General features: G+C 41.7%; 1 protein-coding gene across 2 annotated transcripts in view; it reads right to left on the bottom strand.

The window, feature by feature from the left end:
- SRPX (sushi repeat containing protein X-linked) overlaps positions 1-15,632 on the bottom strand; it is a 107,685-nt gene that overhangs the window by 58,853 nt on the left and 33,200 nt on the right. Inside the window, exon 2 of one of the 2 annotated variants that reach the window (XM_082446579.1) lies at positions 1,510-1,569. The exons of the other annotated variant lie outside the window; for it this stretch is intronic. Within the exon in view, the coding sequence (XP_082302705.1) occupies positions 1,510-1,569 (60 nt within the window). The remainder of the gene's footprint in view (positions 1-1,509; positions 1,570-15,632) is intronic. 2 annotated transcript variants of the gene reach the window in all.

The raw sequence follows: 15,632 nt of genomic DNA on the forward strand, positions 1-15,632 counted from the left end.
TGGTCTGCCTCTAAGTTTTAAAACTAAAAAAAATGACAATGAAAACAATTTCCTGAGAAGTATTTATTCTTAAACATTCCGGGTAAGCTCTAGGCCAGGCACATATTTTCGTGCATCTGGTTTACCTTCCACACTTTCAGTGCTGCAAAGTAAGGGTGAACGCTGGGAACAATAACCTGAGGGTCACATGTGCACGCATGTGTTTTAGGAAGGTTTTTCAATAAGGGACTCGAAAAAAAAAGATTTTTCAAAACTCTCAATTAAGAAGTGTTAGGTATGTATATGTATAGCTGATTCACTTTGTTATAAAGCAGAAACTAACACACCATTGTAAAGCAATTATACTCCAATAAAGATGTCAAAAAAAAAAAGTGTTAGGAATCAGAATACCACCTTACCCCAAACATCTAATTAACAAGTTTGTGCTTTGCTGGATTGGTTAATTCCTGAGGCAGTAATAAAGGAGCTGTGGAGAGGAATGAGTATTTGTATTCACAGGTCATAAGCAAACGTGGAACATGGTGGGAAACACGTGGACATAGACACCAGTCATTATATTAGAAAGGTTGTTCACTTGTGTGGAAAACAACTGAGGGACTCTCTCCAACCAAAGGCTGACCAGTACTACCCTGATTCTCTCATAACTTAGACATATCACAACAGAGCAGGGGAGTGTCCTCCTGCCAGAATGTAGACAAATTTCCTGGGCAAAATGCCACAATAGAACTTTATTAATCAATTTTCTTCAAATTATTTCTCAACTGTAAAAGGAACTGGATTCAGAGAGAAATAATCTAAATTTACCCTCACTTTTCTCAGGGCTCCCAAAGCTTCAGAGAAATGACTCACCATTAGAAAATATTTATGGACATACTTACCTGAGCCTGCATAGAAGGTTCTTGGTTAGGCTTTTTATACCTGCTGGAGGGGGTGGATTGCTGGAAATGTGTAGAGATGGAGTTCTCTATCATTAAAGTTTCATTGGGCAACACACTTTACTCATCATTTCAGGAGCCAAGCCAGACTCACAAAGAGCACAATGAAATGAGCTTATGAAAATCAAGTTTTCTCATTCCTCATTCATCTCAGTACATTAGCAGCACTGGGTCCAGATTTGACCTTGGATGGTTTACTCTGGACGATTCTGGCTGTAATGTCTGAATCAGGTAGAACTCATGGCTTGATTTTCACTTTCATCAGCTAGAGCTTGGCTTTGCAGAAGTAAGGACAGTAAAGAAACTGATGAGAATAAAATGACCACTGGGGTGCTGAAGGACAGCACTTCAGAGATTTCCAAATGCTTTTTGTTTTCTTTCGTTTGTTTTTCTGTATTTTCTTTCAAATGGGAGCATATGCATATTAATTTTAAAACATTTTGTTTTCTCGACAGGTAATTAGAACTTTAAAATGTGTTGTCTGGTCACTTTATTATAGTCTGCTCTGCAGGGCAAAAAGGAAAGTCCTCCTGGCATCAGCAGGTCTTCATTAGCACATAAGCAAAGCATTCACCTTTATATCTAGCGTGTGAATACGCGACTTCATCGTCTTCTAGCGGTGAGTCTCCAGATCCTACAATAAAAAAGAACAGAAACTGCAGCAAGAAAAGCCACATGATACGGACGAATATTTTTGAAGCACTGCTTTGGCACAGTCCATGCAAGAGGGGCTATTAGAACGCAGAGCCAAGAGTAAAAGCTTTTGTGGCCATTCATGAAGGGACAGGGGACCTCTCAGAGTGAACCTGGCTGGGCTGAGATTGCCAGAGCCAATCAAGATGAGCCTCAAATGGTTTTGGAATTACCACATGCCAACTGAAATTCTGGACTCGGGATTGAAAGAAAGTCAACTTCACTCTGAGAAGAGGCCAATGGATATGAATCTCATGCCAGAGGAGACGCAGTAAAATGTGTATAACTCAGATACGGCCCAGAGTTTCTCCAGCAATCAAAGAAAACCTGGTAGAACTGGGTGTTTATGTTACCTGAGAATCAGTCCATTTTATGAAATGAACTTGGGTGGACGATAAGGAGGAAAATCAAATGTCTTATCTTAATGACAAAGAAATATAAAGCTGCCTTGGTATATCTGTAGGAAATGAGTGTTGCAATTGATGATCTGGATGTTTATTCAAAACCTCTTCACCAAGGCTAAGGTCAGATTTCATGATGAGTCTTGCTACCCTTGAAAACCACAGCCTCATAGAGAAAGTCTGCGCTTAATTTTAAATTTTAAACTCATTTGGAAGTTGGAACTGAATCATTTTTAACATGTTAAATACTGAATTCCAGTAAATGGTAGATGCTTAATCTTTAAAGCAGTACCAGGCCCCAAACTTCCAAGCGATCATCTTAAATTTAGAGATCTTTCCTCCTAGCCTTCGTAGTCTGACCACTGACTGTTGAGTTAACACCATCTTGATCGCACATTTACCAGCAGGAACTGCAACCGTCACAGATAAGAACATGTTCTTCTATGAGGTTATGGCAAGTCCTCACACGCCACAGCCTTGTTACACATCTAAGAGGATTGCTACACAAACAAGTTCAGGGCCGACTCTCAGAAACTGGATTTCTATACTCTGTGTTCTGAGTTTTCTCCATTTGCCTTCACCTGTACACATAACTCCTACAGTGAGCCTTGATCCTGCTCGTTGCCCCCAGGCACGTCAGGAATAAACTACATGCATTGTTAAACCACAAATTCAACTCAAGACCACAAGCTCAACTCTGGTGTCATTTGAAGAGTGGTAAATGTTTGCCTAAAGAGAGGAACCCTCCTGGTTACACCATGAGACAAGTCTTTATAATGAGTCAAAAGGAGATATAAAGATGGTTCGCATCACCACCCCCAAGGTAGCAGCGTCCCTGGCAGAGTAAAGCAGCTCTTCTGTTCATTTGTTTCTTTTTTTTTCTTTAACTATTGCTCCATCTTGTTTTGGCTTGCTCAGTTCTTTGGGGTTTTTTTAATTTTTGGCTGCGTTGGGTCTTTGTTGCTGCGCGTGGGTTTCTCTAGTTGAGGCGAGTGGGAGCTACTCTTTGTTGTGGTGCGCGGGCTTCTCATGCAGTGGCTTCTCTTGTTGTGGAGCACGGGCTCTAGGCATGCGGGCTTCCGTAGTTGTGGCACACGGGCTCAGTAGTTGTGGCTCACGGGCTCTAGAGCACAGGCTCAGTAGTTGTGGCGCACGGGCTTAGTTGCTCCGCGGCAGGTGGGACCTTCCCGGACCAGGGCTCGAACCCGTGTCCCCTGCATTGGCAGGCAGATTCTCAACCACTGTGCCACCAGGGAAGCCCTCAGTTGTTTCTTTGGAAAGCTCATTGAAACCCAAAACCAGGCATTCTCACTACTGCCTTTACTTAAATTAGAGCCTGCAAGGCAGACAGTTCAGATGATCTCAAGAGGTTACCTTGATTAGCAACTTGATTAGTAGCTCACTTATATTGGTCCGTCCACCTCCACTTAGATCACAACCACTCATTATCTCTCTCTGCCTATCTTGAACTGTGATGACTCTAAGTCAGAAATTCCCCTTTGCCAATGATTGTTCCAGGGGTAGGCATGAAACCCAGTATTGGCCAATGACAAGGAAAAATATGTCTGCTTTGGAGAAACAGGGCTTATGGAAAAGACCTTCCCCCTGATAAAAGAGAAAAGTGCACAAGAAAACTCTTTTGCCCTCTTTTCTCCCTTCTGGCTTTGGAAGCTATGGTGTAAGGATAAACGCCTGAAGCTACAGCAGCCATTTTGCAACCATGAGGTAAGATGTCTCAGGACAAAAGGTTTTTGGCTGAGGATGGTAGAGTGGAACTATTAAAAGAACCTGGGGTCTGTGATGACTTTATTGGGCTACTAAATCAACCCTAGACATCTTACCTCCATACTTCTTGCTAGGTCAATAATACATGTCCTTTCAATTTAAGCCACTGTGAATAGCATTGTCACTTGCAGCTTAATGCATCCAAACTGATTCACAAATGAACAGGAAATTTACTGCCTATTATTGATAGGAGATAAGAGAATACAAAATAAATGGATATTAGCTACCCCTTCCCCCAGAATCCCAGTTTATATTCAGCCTAAACTCATATATCAACTTCTATAAAAAATGATGACTAGTCTACAAAATGGACATCATGAAGGATACAATAAGATCAAAGACCACTGACTAACTTATGTTCAGCAGACTGTACTTATTAAAGCTTACTAAAGCAGCAAAGGAAATTCACACATATTAGAGAAAGATTTTCCACAGGGTTAAAATAGAAAGAAAGGAATAAAAAGAGAGAGAGAAGTTGGCAGGGAAGGAGAGAGGGAGGTTTCCTAACAAACTTTCCTTTATTTACAAAAGGTCATCCCTTTAGAATTCTGGTTAATTGAGGTTTTGTCATGAAAACCATTAATCAGTCCTCATGTGGTTCAGATTACCACTCTTTGGAAAGAATGCTTCAGTGCTTCTTCTACACAAATACAAATTCTACATTGGCTCAGAAATCAGAAACTCAGTGCCATATAGGATTCTGTCCCTCAGCCATACCTGGAGCCAATTCCATTTATAATTCTGCTCTCCTTGCAGAAACTTCATCTAAATCAACAGATTTGCAAAGAAATAGTCACTCCTTTTTTCCAAAGTTCAAAGAAGGGTCTTCCTGGCCCATTGAATCCCACCCTTTCATCCAGTATGTCCAGGTAGTTAACACCATTGAGGCAACCAACACACTCTTAAAAAATATCTATTAAATGTATTAAAATTACACCAGGAATTTAGATTTAGAAGGCTAGACTGCTCCTTTCATCACTCTAAAAGTTTTTTCATTGTGACGGTGGTGGGTAGAGGGAGCATTTGAAACCAATGGAAGATGTAGCCAATTTGCTAAACTACATTCCTGTATTGACTGTGATACGTGATGCAAGTTGACAGATTTGCTGGTTCTGTGTTAAAGTTTTAGCTCAAAGGGTTGGGTTTATTTTTTAATTATTTTGCAGATAGCTATACATTCTTAACTTTTGTCAGAAATTTTTCTTTTTCCCCCTCATCATCCTTATTCTAATTTTATTACTATCAGGAGTCATTATATTTAATAGTAAACTGCATCATCAATTTTATACTGAAAGTCAATGGGAAAATCAAACTCACTTCGCAGTAAAGATTCTTAACCTGAGTCCCTGGCCTCCTAGAGGAACAATGGAAGTGCTTTGGGGGAGTCCATGAACCCCTTGTAATTGGACATGCTTTTTGGTACATGAATATACTTTCCTGGGGAAAAACTTGCTAACTTTTAGTAGATTTTAATAAGGGTCTGTGATCCAAAAAATTATTAAGAATCATGGTTTTACAGCATTCTTTACTATGAAGCATGTTAGAGTATTTACTAAAGAAGTATGTAGTATCTCCTTGATATTTGAAACTTTTTAGTATGGGAGAGGAGAGACAAATATATTTAAAACAAGGATAAGTGCTTATCTTTATTAGATCTTACTGCTTTCTTCTCTAGATTATTGCTATCCAATGGAACTTTCTGCAATGATGGACATGCTCTATATCTATGCTGTACAATAGGATAGCCACTAGCCACGTGTGATTATTAAGCACTTGAAATATGGCTAGTACAACTGGGGGGATACATTTTTTATTTCATTGAACTTTAATTAATTTAAATTTATACAGCCATGTGGCTAGTGGTTACCATACTAGACAGCATAGGTCTAGACTTCATTTAAAAATATATATTTTGTGGAGATAAATCATGTCTCTAAATTGCTCAGTGGTGAGAACCATGTCTAATTTGCCTTGTATACCTAGCATATGATTCAGAATTGGTAGTTGACAAATGTTGGAAGAAAAGAGAAAAATCTGCCTCATGTTTCTTATGACACATAAATCACGTGTCATTATGCTCGTATGTCTGGAATGGTTTTATCCCACTCAGTACAGCTTCAGGATATAAATTTGAACGGTGACAATACTGGAGATTTGGATGTTTAGAAAAAGGTATTTTGGGGACTTCCTTGGTGGCACAGTGGTTAAGAATCCGCCTGCCAATGCAGGGGACATGGGTTCGATCCCTGGTCCGGGAAGATCCCACATGCCGTGGAGCAACTAAGCCCGCGAGCCACAACTACTGAGCCTGCGTGCCACAACTACTGAAGCCCACATGCCTAGAACCTGTGCTCCACAACAAGAGAAGCCACTGCAATGAGAAGGCCACGCACTGCAATGAAGAGTAGCCCCAGCTCAGCTGGCCGCATCTAGAGAAAGCCTGCATGCAGGAATGAAGACCCAACACAGCCAAAAATAAATAAATTAAAATAAACAAATAAATTTTAAGAAAAAGGAAAAGGTATTTTGCACTATTGGAAGCCACAGGGTATTCATTTACAGGAACCAGATGATTTAGTGCTAGCAAATGATTTGCCAAAGTGGCTACACTGCAGCTGTAGTAAAGTCAAAAGGACATTTGAATGGCTTCTGAACAAAGATCAAATCCAGGACACTGCCAGGAAAACACAGCCTACAGATAAAGCCAAGGATATGACCGTCAAATCCTTTGTTAAGTCAAGGTGGTGCTTCAGAGTACTTTCAGTCATACAAGAGTCCCTTTAGAGAGTAAAGGTGTGTCTCCCAGATCCTCTCAATGAAACAACAGAGAAGAGTTTATGTCTATGAGATTTGTGGATGTGGCTTCTGTCTAATGGACAGAACATCTAATGGACAGGAGACCCACAAAGTTCTTAATGAGGTATATATTCAGAAATATTACCAACATGACTGAGGGGGACAGAGACATTATAGAATGAGGAGAGCCCTTTGAACTCCCAGAATTCTACTGTCAGGAAACAGGCTCATAGAGCTGCTTAGCTGTAGATAGGTGTTACCCTTCCTGGAAAAGGAAAGACTGCTTAGAGGGTGGAATCAAGAGCCTAGAGAATAGAGCAGAGAACCATAAAGAACTCTTTCCAGACTGTGAGGCCTGAAGAAAGAACTACCAAAACTTGGCCAGCGAGATTTCAGGATTTCTATGGAACAGTGACTCCTTTATGCCTCCCATTTAACCCCATTTTTAACAGGAATCTCTACAGCAGTTATATTATGGCTATTCAACCATTGTAGGTTGGGTACATGGGGAGAAGATACCTCTTTGGTTTTACAGGTCTACAGATAGAGAAGAACTGTATTCAAGCAGTTACAGTTAAGGAAGTACATAGAAGGAGCCTCATCCCCACCTGGACCTGATTTAGATGATGAGATTCTGGACTTTGAGCTGATGCTACAATGGGATAAGACTTTTAGGGACCTTGGGAGGGCGTGAGTGTATTTTGCATGTGGGAAGGACATGGATCACTGGGTGCCAGAGGGTAGACTGTGATATGCAGCCTCCAAGATGGCCCCCAGTGATCCCTTTCTCCTGGAATTCATACCTTTGTATAACTCTCCCTTATTGGAATGGACTTATTGACTTTGCTTCTAATGAAAAGAATATAGCAGAAGGGATGTTATATCTCTTCTGAGATATAAAAAGACTGTGGTTTCCATCTTGGACATTCTCTTACTGTCTTTCTTAGATCACTCATCCTGGGGCATGCCAGCTGCCAAGTCTTGATGGAGTCCTATATAGAGAAGCCTATGTAGCGAGGAACCAAAGCCTGCCAATAATCATGTGAATAAGGTTGGAAGAAGATCTACACACACACACATACACACACGTCGAGCCTTCAGATTAAACCTCAGGCCAAGGCAACAACTTGACTGCAACGTCATGAGAAACCCTGAGCCAGTTAAGCCATGACCAGATTGTAATGTACACAAATTCTGATATAAGAAGCAGTATTTGTTTTAAAAACAAAAAAGGGGGTGTGGGTGGAAGTACAACCCTGCAGGATTTATGTGACTGAGCACCTTACGGTGTTAGATTTTACCTGAGACTGTCTCCTTGCTTGGGTCTTTTTCCCTTCCCCTCCTCACTTACATCTTTTCCCTGAGAGCAGCCCCCCTGCAAGTCACAGACTCTGCTTCTAGGGAACCAAGGTAAGACAGCAACTGAATCTCCCTAAAACTCAAATACCCCAATTGGCCATGCCTCACAGGGTTGCCATAAAGGTTAAATGGCATAGGTATATGTTTCTAAAATACTATATTAAAATAATTACTATTATTCTTGGTTTGTTTTACAAACTTCTCATTTGATAGTTCCTAATCACATTTTCTATTTAATTTAGTATGTATATATTTTAGGCTTCTACTACCTTGAACTGCTATGCATGTAAATGAGCTTCTGGTAAAAATATTAAAATAAGACAAACATATCTGGGCTGATATGTTTTTCAAGAATCTTTTAAAGCATTAAGCATAGTCAGGAATCTTAGTGCCACCAAATTTTTCTCTGTGTGTTTTTTAAAATTCCTCTGTCTAAACCATCTTGTATGATTTATGATTTAGGAAAAATATATATATATATATACATTCAATTTAATAACCACCAGGAAAAGCCACATACTCAATCCTCTCTAGTAAAATAAACTGTTGTCAAGTTTAGTCCATGAATTCGTATGACTGGGTGATAAAATCTGCTTTAGGAATAAGTGACTTTCAGTCTCAAGATATTACACAGTTTATCCTTTGAGGCAGGAAAACCCCTGTGTTTCTCTATGTCTTCATGTCCTAAAGATCTTTACAAAATGGGAGCCTACAGAAAGTTATTTTACAGCTGTGAAGCATTACTCCTGAGTCTCTCGCATTCTGTGGCTTTTGCTAACACTTACAAGTGTTCAAACATTTTGGGAGAGCCTGAGGAAGGGTGGACAGAGGGTAGAGTGGTAACCCTTCTCTCCTCCGTGGGTAAATTTGCAAGGGCTTCTTAGCTAGTCCTAATATACGGGGGACCATTGATTGAAGAAGCCCAGGTGTGAGTCTCACATGCCCGACTGCCAGGCCAGACTTGCTCTGTTATGTCTTGGCAAAGTTTTGAGACAGAGGAGAGATGTCCAGGAGTTGTGTATAAATGTGTGTGTTTGAAGGAGTGGAGCAGAGAAGACAATTTAGCTTTTCAAGAGCATCAGCTTCAACTCCAAGATACAGGAGCGAGTACACAGAGGGCCAGACACTGTAAATGAGACACTCTTCCTTGGAAGCTTTACACCTCTAAATCAGGGGCAGACGAACAGATAAAAGCCCAAGGGTAAGAAAAGGGGGTGGTGGAAGTACACAGAGACGATGCCCGTCCCAAGTGGAACAAGGGGATCCAGAAAGATGGATCTAAATAAACCTTTTGCTAATCATGCGGCGTAGACTGAAGGCAATGTTTATTACCAGTATTTTTCTTGGAGGAGAACATCCACGAAAATATTCAGATGGGACAAGTTTACAGTACATCTCAGACATTCACTTCACTATACCCTCCTCTCTTCCCCTCCCCATCACCATCCCAAAGCCCTCACATGTACCAACAATCAACTAGAGTAGTGTTTCAAACTTTTGACCCAATTTAATGTCATAACTAGTATTTTCATAGTGAAATAGAACAGAATTGAAAATGTCAGGGTTCATTGCACATATTAAAGATAAATACTACTTTGTGCAACTTATGTTTTAATTATATAGGTGTACGTGCAGTACGGTGTCCCCAGTTTGCATGAGACAGTCTGATTTTGTGTCTGTGGTCCCAGCATTATTATCACTAGCACTCCCTCACACTCAAAAGTGTTCTGATTGGACAATAAATACTATATTAACCCAAATAATAGGTCACAGTATATATTTCTTCCTATGAGTCTTAGTCAAAATAATTGGAAAAATAGTGATTTAGAATATTTTGAAACACCCGTAGGTAATAAGAGTCTTGTCTAGTTAATTCTTTGTTTCTTCCCTCCAAATGAAGATACCTGACTATCTGAGAAAGGCTTCTGGGGGCGGTAATGGAAGCCTTTGCTTTGCCCTGATTTGTTCAGGACATGGATGTTCTAGCCCATGGAACGCCAAGCAGGGACTGAGTTTTCTCAATCGCGCATGGCCATCCTCTCTGGTAGGATGCAATTGAAAGAGCCCTGGGATTAAGTTCCAGCTCCTCCACTAATTCTATGGTATTGACTGAGGAAGCCACTTTCCTTTCCTGAGCCTCAGTTTGCTCATCTGTAAAAGGGAGTGACAGTAATGGGGAGAAGAGTGCAGTACATGTTTTCAAATTATGTCCCCTCTGAACATTCCTATAGTCAACCTCTAGCTGGGATCATGGTAGTCAAGCAAATTGACATGCCCTCCTCTTTCTCCTCCAACTGGTAATAAACAATGAGCATGGTGCATGACTCAACTTCGCCAGATTCTTTCATTTTCATTGCCTCTTTAAGTAAGTCCTAGGGCAATCCCATGAGGGAGGTATCATTCAGGGACTAGCATGTATAGGTGGGGAGGGCAGCAACCCTTTGCAACCTTGTTCATGCTCTGATCTCAGCTCAGAGAATGAAGTGAATATCAAGTACAAGGCAAACAAGGATTGAACTCTTCTGATCATAAATCCTGTGCCATTTCACAACTTCTTGTTTCTGTCTTCCTGCCTTTACACAACCCACCTGAAAAGCCCTTCCCTTCCTCTCAGCCCCTTTCCTGATTTAAAAGCTATTTCAAAGCCTAGCTCCTCTAGTTGGTCTTTTCTAATCTTCACTTTAAAGTCTATTCACATTCACATGCTCTGTCCCATTTTTGAATTAGCACTGATCTTATATGGGTTTGGATTTTTCAGAAGTTGTTTCAGATGTGTGTAGGTTCTGTCTTCCCAGGTAGACATAAAACTTCTCAGGGAAGTTATGTTGATAATATTTCTGAATATATAACTCATTAAGAACTTTGTAGGTCTCCTGTGAATCTCTTGGAGTTCACTCCATTAGACAAAAGCCACATCCACAAATCTCATAAACTCTTGTCTGTTGTTTGATTGAGAGGATCTGGGAGACACATCCTTGCTCTCTTAGAGCTTCAGTGAACAAAGCACCACTCTACCCAGAGTTCCTCAAAAGGCTTCTTCCCCTCGAGACTTTTGTCTACATACCCCTGATCTGCTGGAGCTGTTCCACCAGCATCAAAGCGAGACACCATCTCCCTGAGTGAAGGCTATACTTACAGAAACAGATACTGTATTTAAGATTCAAAAAAGCTGCCCAAATAAAGCTGCAATTGGCACATCGTTCTTGGCAGTAAACCAGTGGTATAATTTACAAAATTCTGGCACATTGTAGCAAAACTGAGAAGAACAGGGTTCAGGAAAGAGAGATACTAAGAAAATAAAATAAAATTGCAGCAGTGTGTACTGAGGATAGTGGGCAGCAAGCGTCTAATTGCATAGCTGTAGAATGATAAAATGTAGATTAAAGGGAGAGAGACAGACAGACAGACAGACTGGACAGGGGTAGGGAGAGAGAGAGAAAGAAAGAGAGAAGTGAGGAAAGACACTGCCAGAAAACATCCCTTAAATAAACATCATAGGATTGTCTGTGACAGGCTGCAGCCTGTTCAGCTGAAACCTGAGGCTTCGTCCTTCTGGAACATTCTCTGGTTCCCTGACAGAGGATGGAACACCAGCACCCAAGGATGAAAACCTGGACTTCACTTGAAGCCTTTCATGCTCTGCTGTGATGAGAAGTAGAATGGTTTCTTTTCCGGGTAGTTTCTCTCTTGGATTTTGAAAGCATGATTTTCCACCCAGTGTCCTTGAACTGACAGTCACACACTGGCTGCTGTCAGTTATTATTATCTTCACTGGGAGGCTCAAGCTCTGGGGAAAAAAGAAGGTGGAACTGAACTGATGGCAATTCTGGGTTTCAAAATGATAATCAGCAGGTCTTGCGTACTGCCTCTTGGGATGGCTAAACTCCAATACACAATGCCTGGTGCTACCCCTTTCTAGGTGTGATGGACATCCACTGTGTTCTTCTGAGGGAAACAGGACCCCTCCTTTTCGAGAACTGCACCATTCCCCCATGCTACCCACATGCTTCTAGTGGAGATGGTTCTTTCCTAACCCCTGACCACAGGGACAATCACGGGAATCAAGCTGGAACAATCAGATCCTTCAGAGGATTTTTCTCTGGTCGTAAAATATGGTAAAAGGAAAATACAGTGGTAAAAGGAAGCTATGGTCCCTGTAAATGCCAATGACAAAGGTTAAGTCTCGTAGAGAATGCTAATCCGAGAGAATGAAATCATCACAGAAAAGCAGGGACAAAACAGAGATAGAGGGAAAGAAAGGGCAATCTCACAGTATTTGAGCCCTTGGTTCCAGTATGCCTTGGGCCCACCAGCATACCCCTGCCCTTACAGAAAACAAAATCTCCCTTTGGGCAAAGCTGGTTCAAGATGGGTTTCTGTCACTTACCATGAAGAGGTCTGACTTAAATAGCAGGCCATCAATTCACATTTGAATGAAATGAATGACCAAAGGATATGGTACGACCTCTGATTTGGGATAAGAAATCAGTCTCAGAACATCACCTCCAATTCCTTATTTCAAAACAATAGTGTAGCTCAGATTTAAAACAGCTTAGTGTGCTGTTCAACAAATTTAGTGGGATCAGTTTTTTTTTTTAATTTTTATTGGAGTAGAGTTGATTTACAATGTTGTGTTAGTTTCAGGTGTACAGCAAAGTGTATCAGTTATACATATACATATATCCACTCTTTTTTAGGTTCTTTTCCCACATAGGCCATTAAAGAGTATTGAGTAAAGTTCCCTGTGCTATAACAGTAGGTCCTTACTAATTATCTATTTTACATATAGTAGTGTGTATATGTCAATCCCAATCTCCCAGTTTATCCCTGCCCCCCCCCACCCCCTGGTAACCATAAGTTTGTTTTCTACATCTGTAACTCTTATTTCTCTTTTGTATATAAGTTCATTTGTATCCTTATTTTAAAAAATTTTTTACTTCATTTTTGGCTGCATCAGGTCTTAGCTGCGGGATCTTCGTTGCAGCATGTGGGCTCTTTCGTTGCGGCGTGCGGGCTTCTCTCTAGTTGCTGCGCGCGGGCTCCAGAGCGTGTGGGCTCTGTAGTTTGGGGCACACGGGCTCAGTAGCTGTGGCGTGCAGGCTTAGTTGCCCCGCGGCATGGGGGATCTTAGTTCCCCGACCAGGGATCAAAGCCATGTCCCCTGCATTGGAAGGAGGATTCTTAACCACTGGACCACCAGGGAAGTCCCTGTATCCTTCTTTTTTTTTAGATTCCACATATAAGTGACATCATATGATATTTGTCTTTCTCTGTCTGACTTACTTCACTCAGTATGACAATCTCTAGGTCCAACCATGTTGCTGCAAATGACATTATTTCATTCCTTTTTATGGGGGATCAGCTTTATTTTTAATAAAATAATTAGATCAGAATGAGAAAAAACAGTTACTGTATATAGTAAAGGTTTATGAAACTTCTGGCTCAGTAATATAATTATGTATATTACATAATATTTCATTGATTCTAAAAAAGCATTTTTTTACATTTTAATTTCTCTGAACTCACGATGACCTTTATAATCGATGGAATGGCATAATTTAATTGGCATCACTTCTTTCTTTCTTAGTGGTACTTAAAATAACGATGCCTTTGGCAACCACTGGAGTCTTAGATGTGATGACATACTGTGTGTGTGTGTGTGTTAGTGTGTGTGCGCGTGCATCTGTGTGCTCTGGACTGCGGTGTAAAATATATTTCTTACTGCTGGTAGCAATAGAAAGAATTTGAAAATAAGTGCATTACACGACTTACCTAGGGATTCCAAATTGATAATCAACTTTGATTTAATATAGGAATTTTTTTAAAAATTGATAATCAAACAAAGTAATCTTTGCTATACATATCAACTAAGGCATTTATCCACTCTCATATTTACATAATGCCTTAACACAGGGGTCTCCAACCCCCAGGCCGCAGACGGGTAGCAGCCTGTTAGGAACCGGGTGGCACAGCAGGAGGTGAGCGGCGGGCGAGTGAGCGAAGCTTCATCTGTATTTACAGCTGCTCCCCATTGCTTCATCTGCCGCGCCCCATCGCTCGCATTACTGCCTGAACCATCCCCACCCCCCAATCCGTGGAAAAATTGTCTTCCATGAATCAGTCCCTGGTGCCAAAACGGTTGGGGACCGCTGCCTTAACACAACCAGTTATACAAAGGGTTCCCCAGATAGCTTCCTTCTCATTGTGGAAACCTCCTGATCCTCACAGGGGAAACTTCAGATAGCAGAACAGGCAAGTGGGGGTAATACACTGGATCAGTGGGCTTCTAGTGTTACTCAACAAGTACCTCATGCAGCCCTTGCCCACAGAGAGACCCAGAGAAGCACAGGGTGGCTGGTAATGCTGCCAGGATTTCAAGGCACTGATGACAGGGGAGCCCAAGTACCTCTCACGTACAGCTGGCAGTGTCCCAAAAGTGCATTTGTAAATCAGCTGCTTGTAACTTGAACTTGGCTTTCCCTTGGAAACCATCTTATAAATGGCGATCAGGGCTTCCCTGGTGGTTCAGTGGTTAAGAATCCGCCTGTCAATGCAGGGGACACGGGTTCGAGCCCTGGTCTGGGAAGATCCCACATGCCGTGGAGCAACTAAGCCCGTGTGCCACAACTACTGAGCTCGTGTGCCACAACTACTGAAGCCCGCGCGCCTAGAGCCCGTGCTCTGCAACAAGAGAAGCCACCGCAACGAGAAGCCTGCGCACCGCAATGAAGAGTAGCCCCCGCTCACCACAACTAGAGAAAGCCCGTACACAGTGACAAAGACCCAACACAGCCAAATATAAATTAATAAAATAAATAAATTTATAATACATAAAAAAATAAATGGTGATCAGATCCCCTGGAGAGTCCATAAAAGCTCTTTTAGGTCATAATGTAGTCGAATCCTAGATGTGCCTGGGGGTGACTCAGTACCCACTAGAAAGGAAGGACATTCTCCTCTCTCCAGAGCCTGTTATATCCCATATCTGCTTCTCCCCACCTCCACTCTGGGACACAGCATTCAGGCTCCTTCTATTCCTAGTACAACCATCCTGCTAGTTGGCAGTCTTGATCTGCTGACCTACAGTCTAACAAAGAGACTAATATGGATATTTATATGTGTATCCTGGTTCCTCTTATTGAGAGTCCTCTGGTCCAAGAACTGAAAGCTCAGAAATTCCAGATGCAAACACAAATGACCATTTTAATGCCTTGGCTGTTCTCAAGGATGCTTCAACTTGTCAATACAGGAGGCCGCGGGCATGTTGGCCCCTTCCCAGCCCCTTGCTGCAGAAGGGCCTGTACTGACAAGCTCCCTTTGTTCTTCTTCCAGAACCTCAAGTCATCAGTAAGCGCCAGGGTCAAGGCAAGACTGTTTGGAGGGAGGGGACTGGTGGAGCTGGTTAAGTCACTATTTGCAGAGACAAGGCAAAACCATGGGCCAGTAAAGAAGGGAGTGTACACCCTGAAGCGAACTTTGCCAAGCCATGTCTTTCTGAGCAATTTTCCAGTACCCCGATGAGCAGATACAAGTCCAGGGTAAGAAGGAAACAGCCAAATAAAAGGTAAATGGAGTAGCAGTGATTCCTCCAACCTTTAATCAGAAGCAGCTCTGTGCAGCACCACCTTATTCGGCCTTACTGGCCAAAGTAGACACCAGTGAG

This window comes from Balaenoptera physalus, assembly GCF_965194825.1.
Source record: "Balaenoptera physalus genome assembly, chromosome: X".
Taxonomy (NCBI): domain Eukaryota; kingdom Metazoa; phylum Chordata; class Mammalia; order Artiodactyla; family Balaenopteridae; genus Balaenoptera; species Balaenoptera physalus.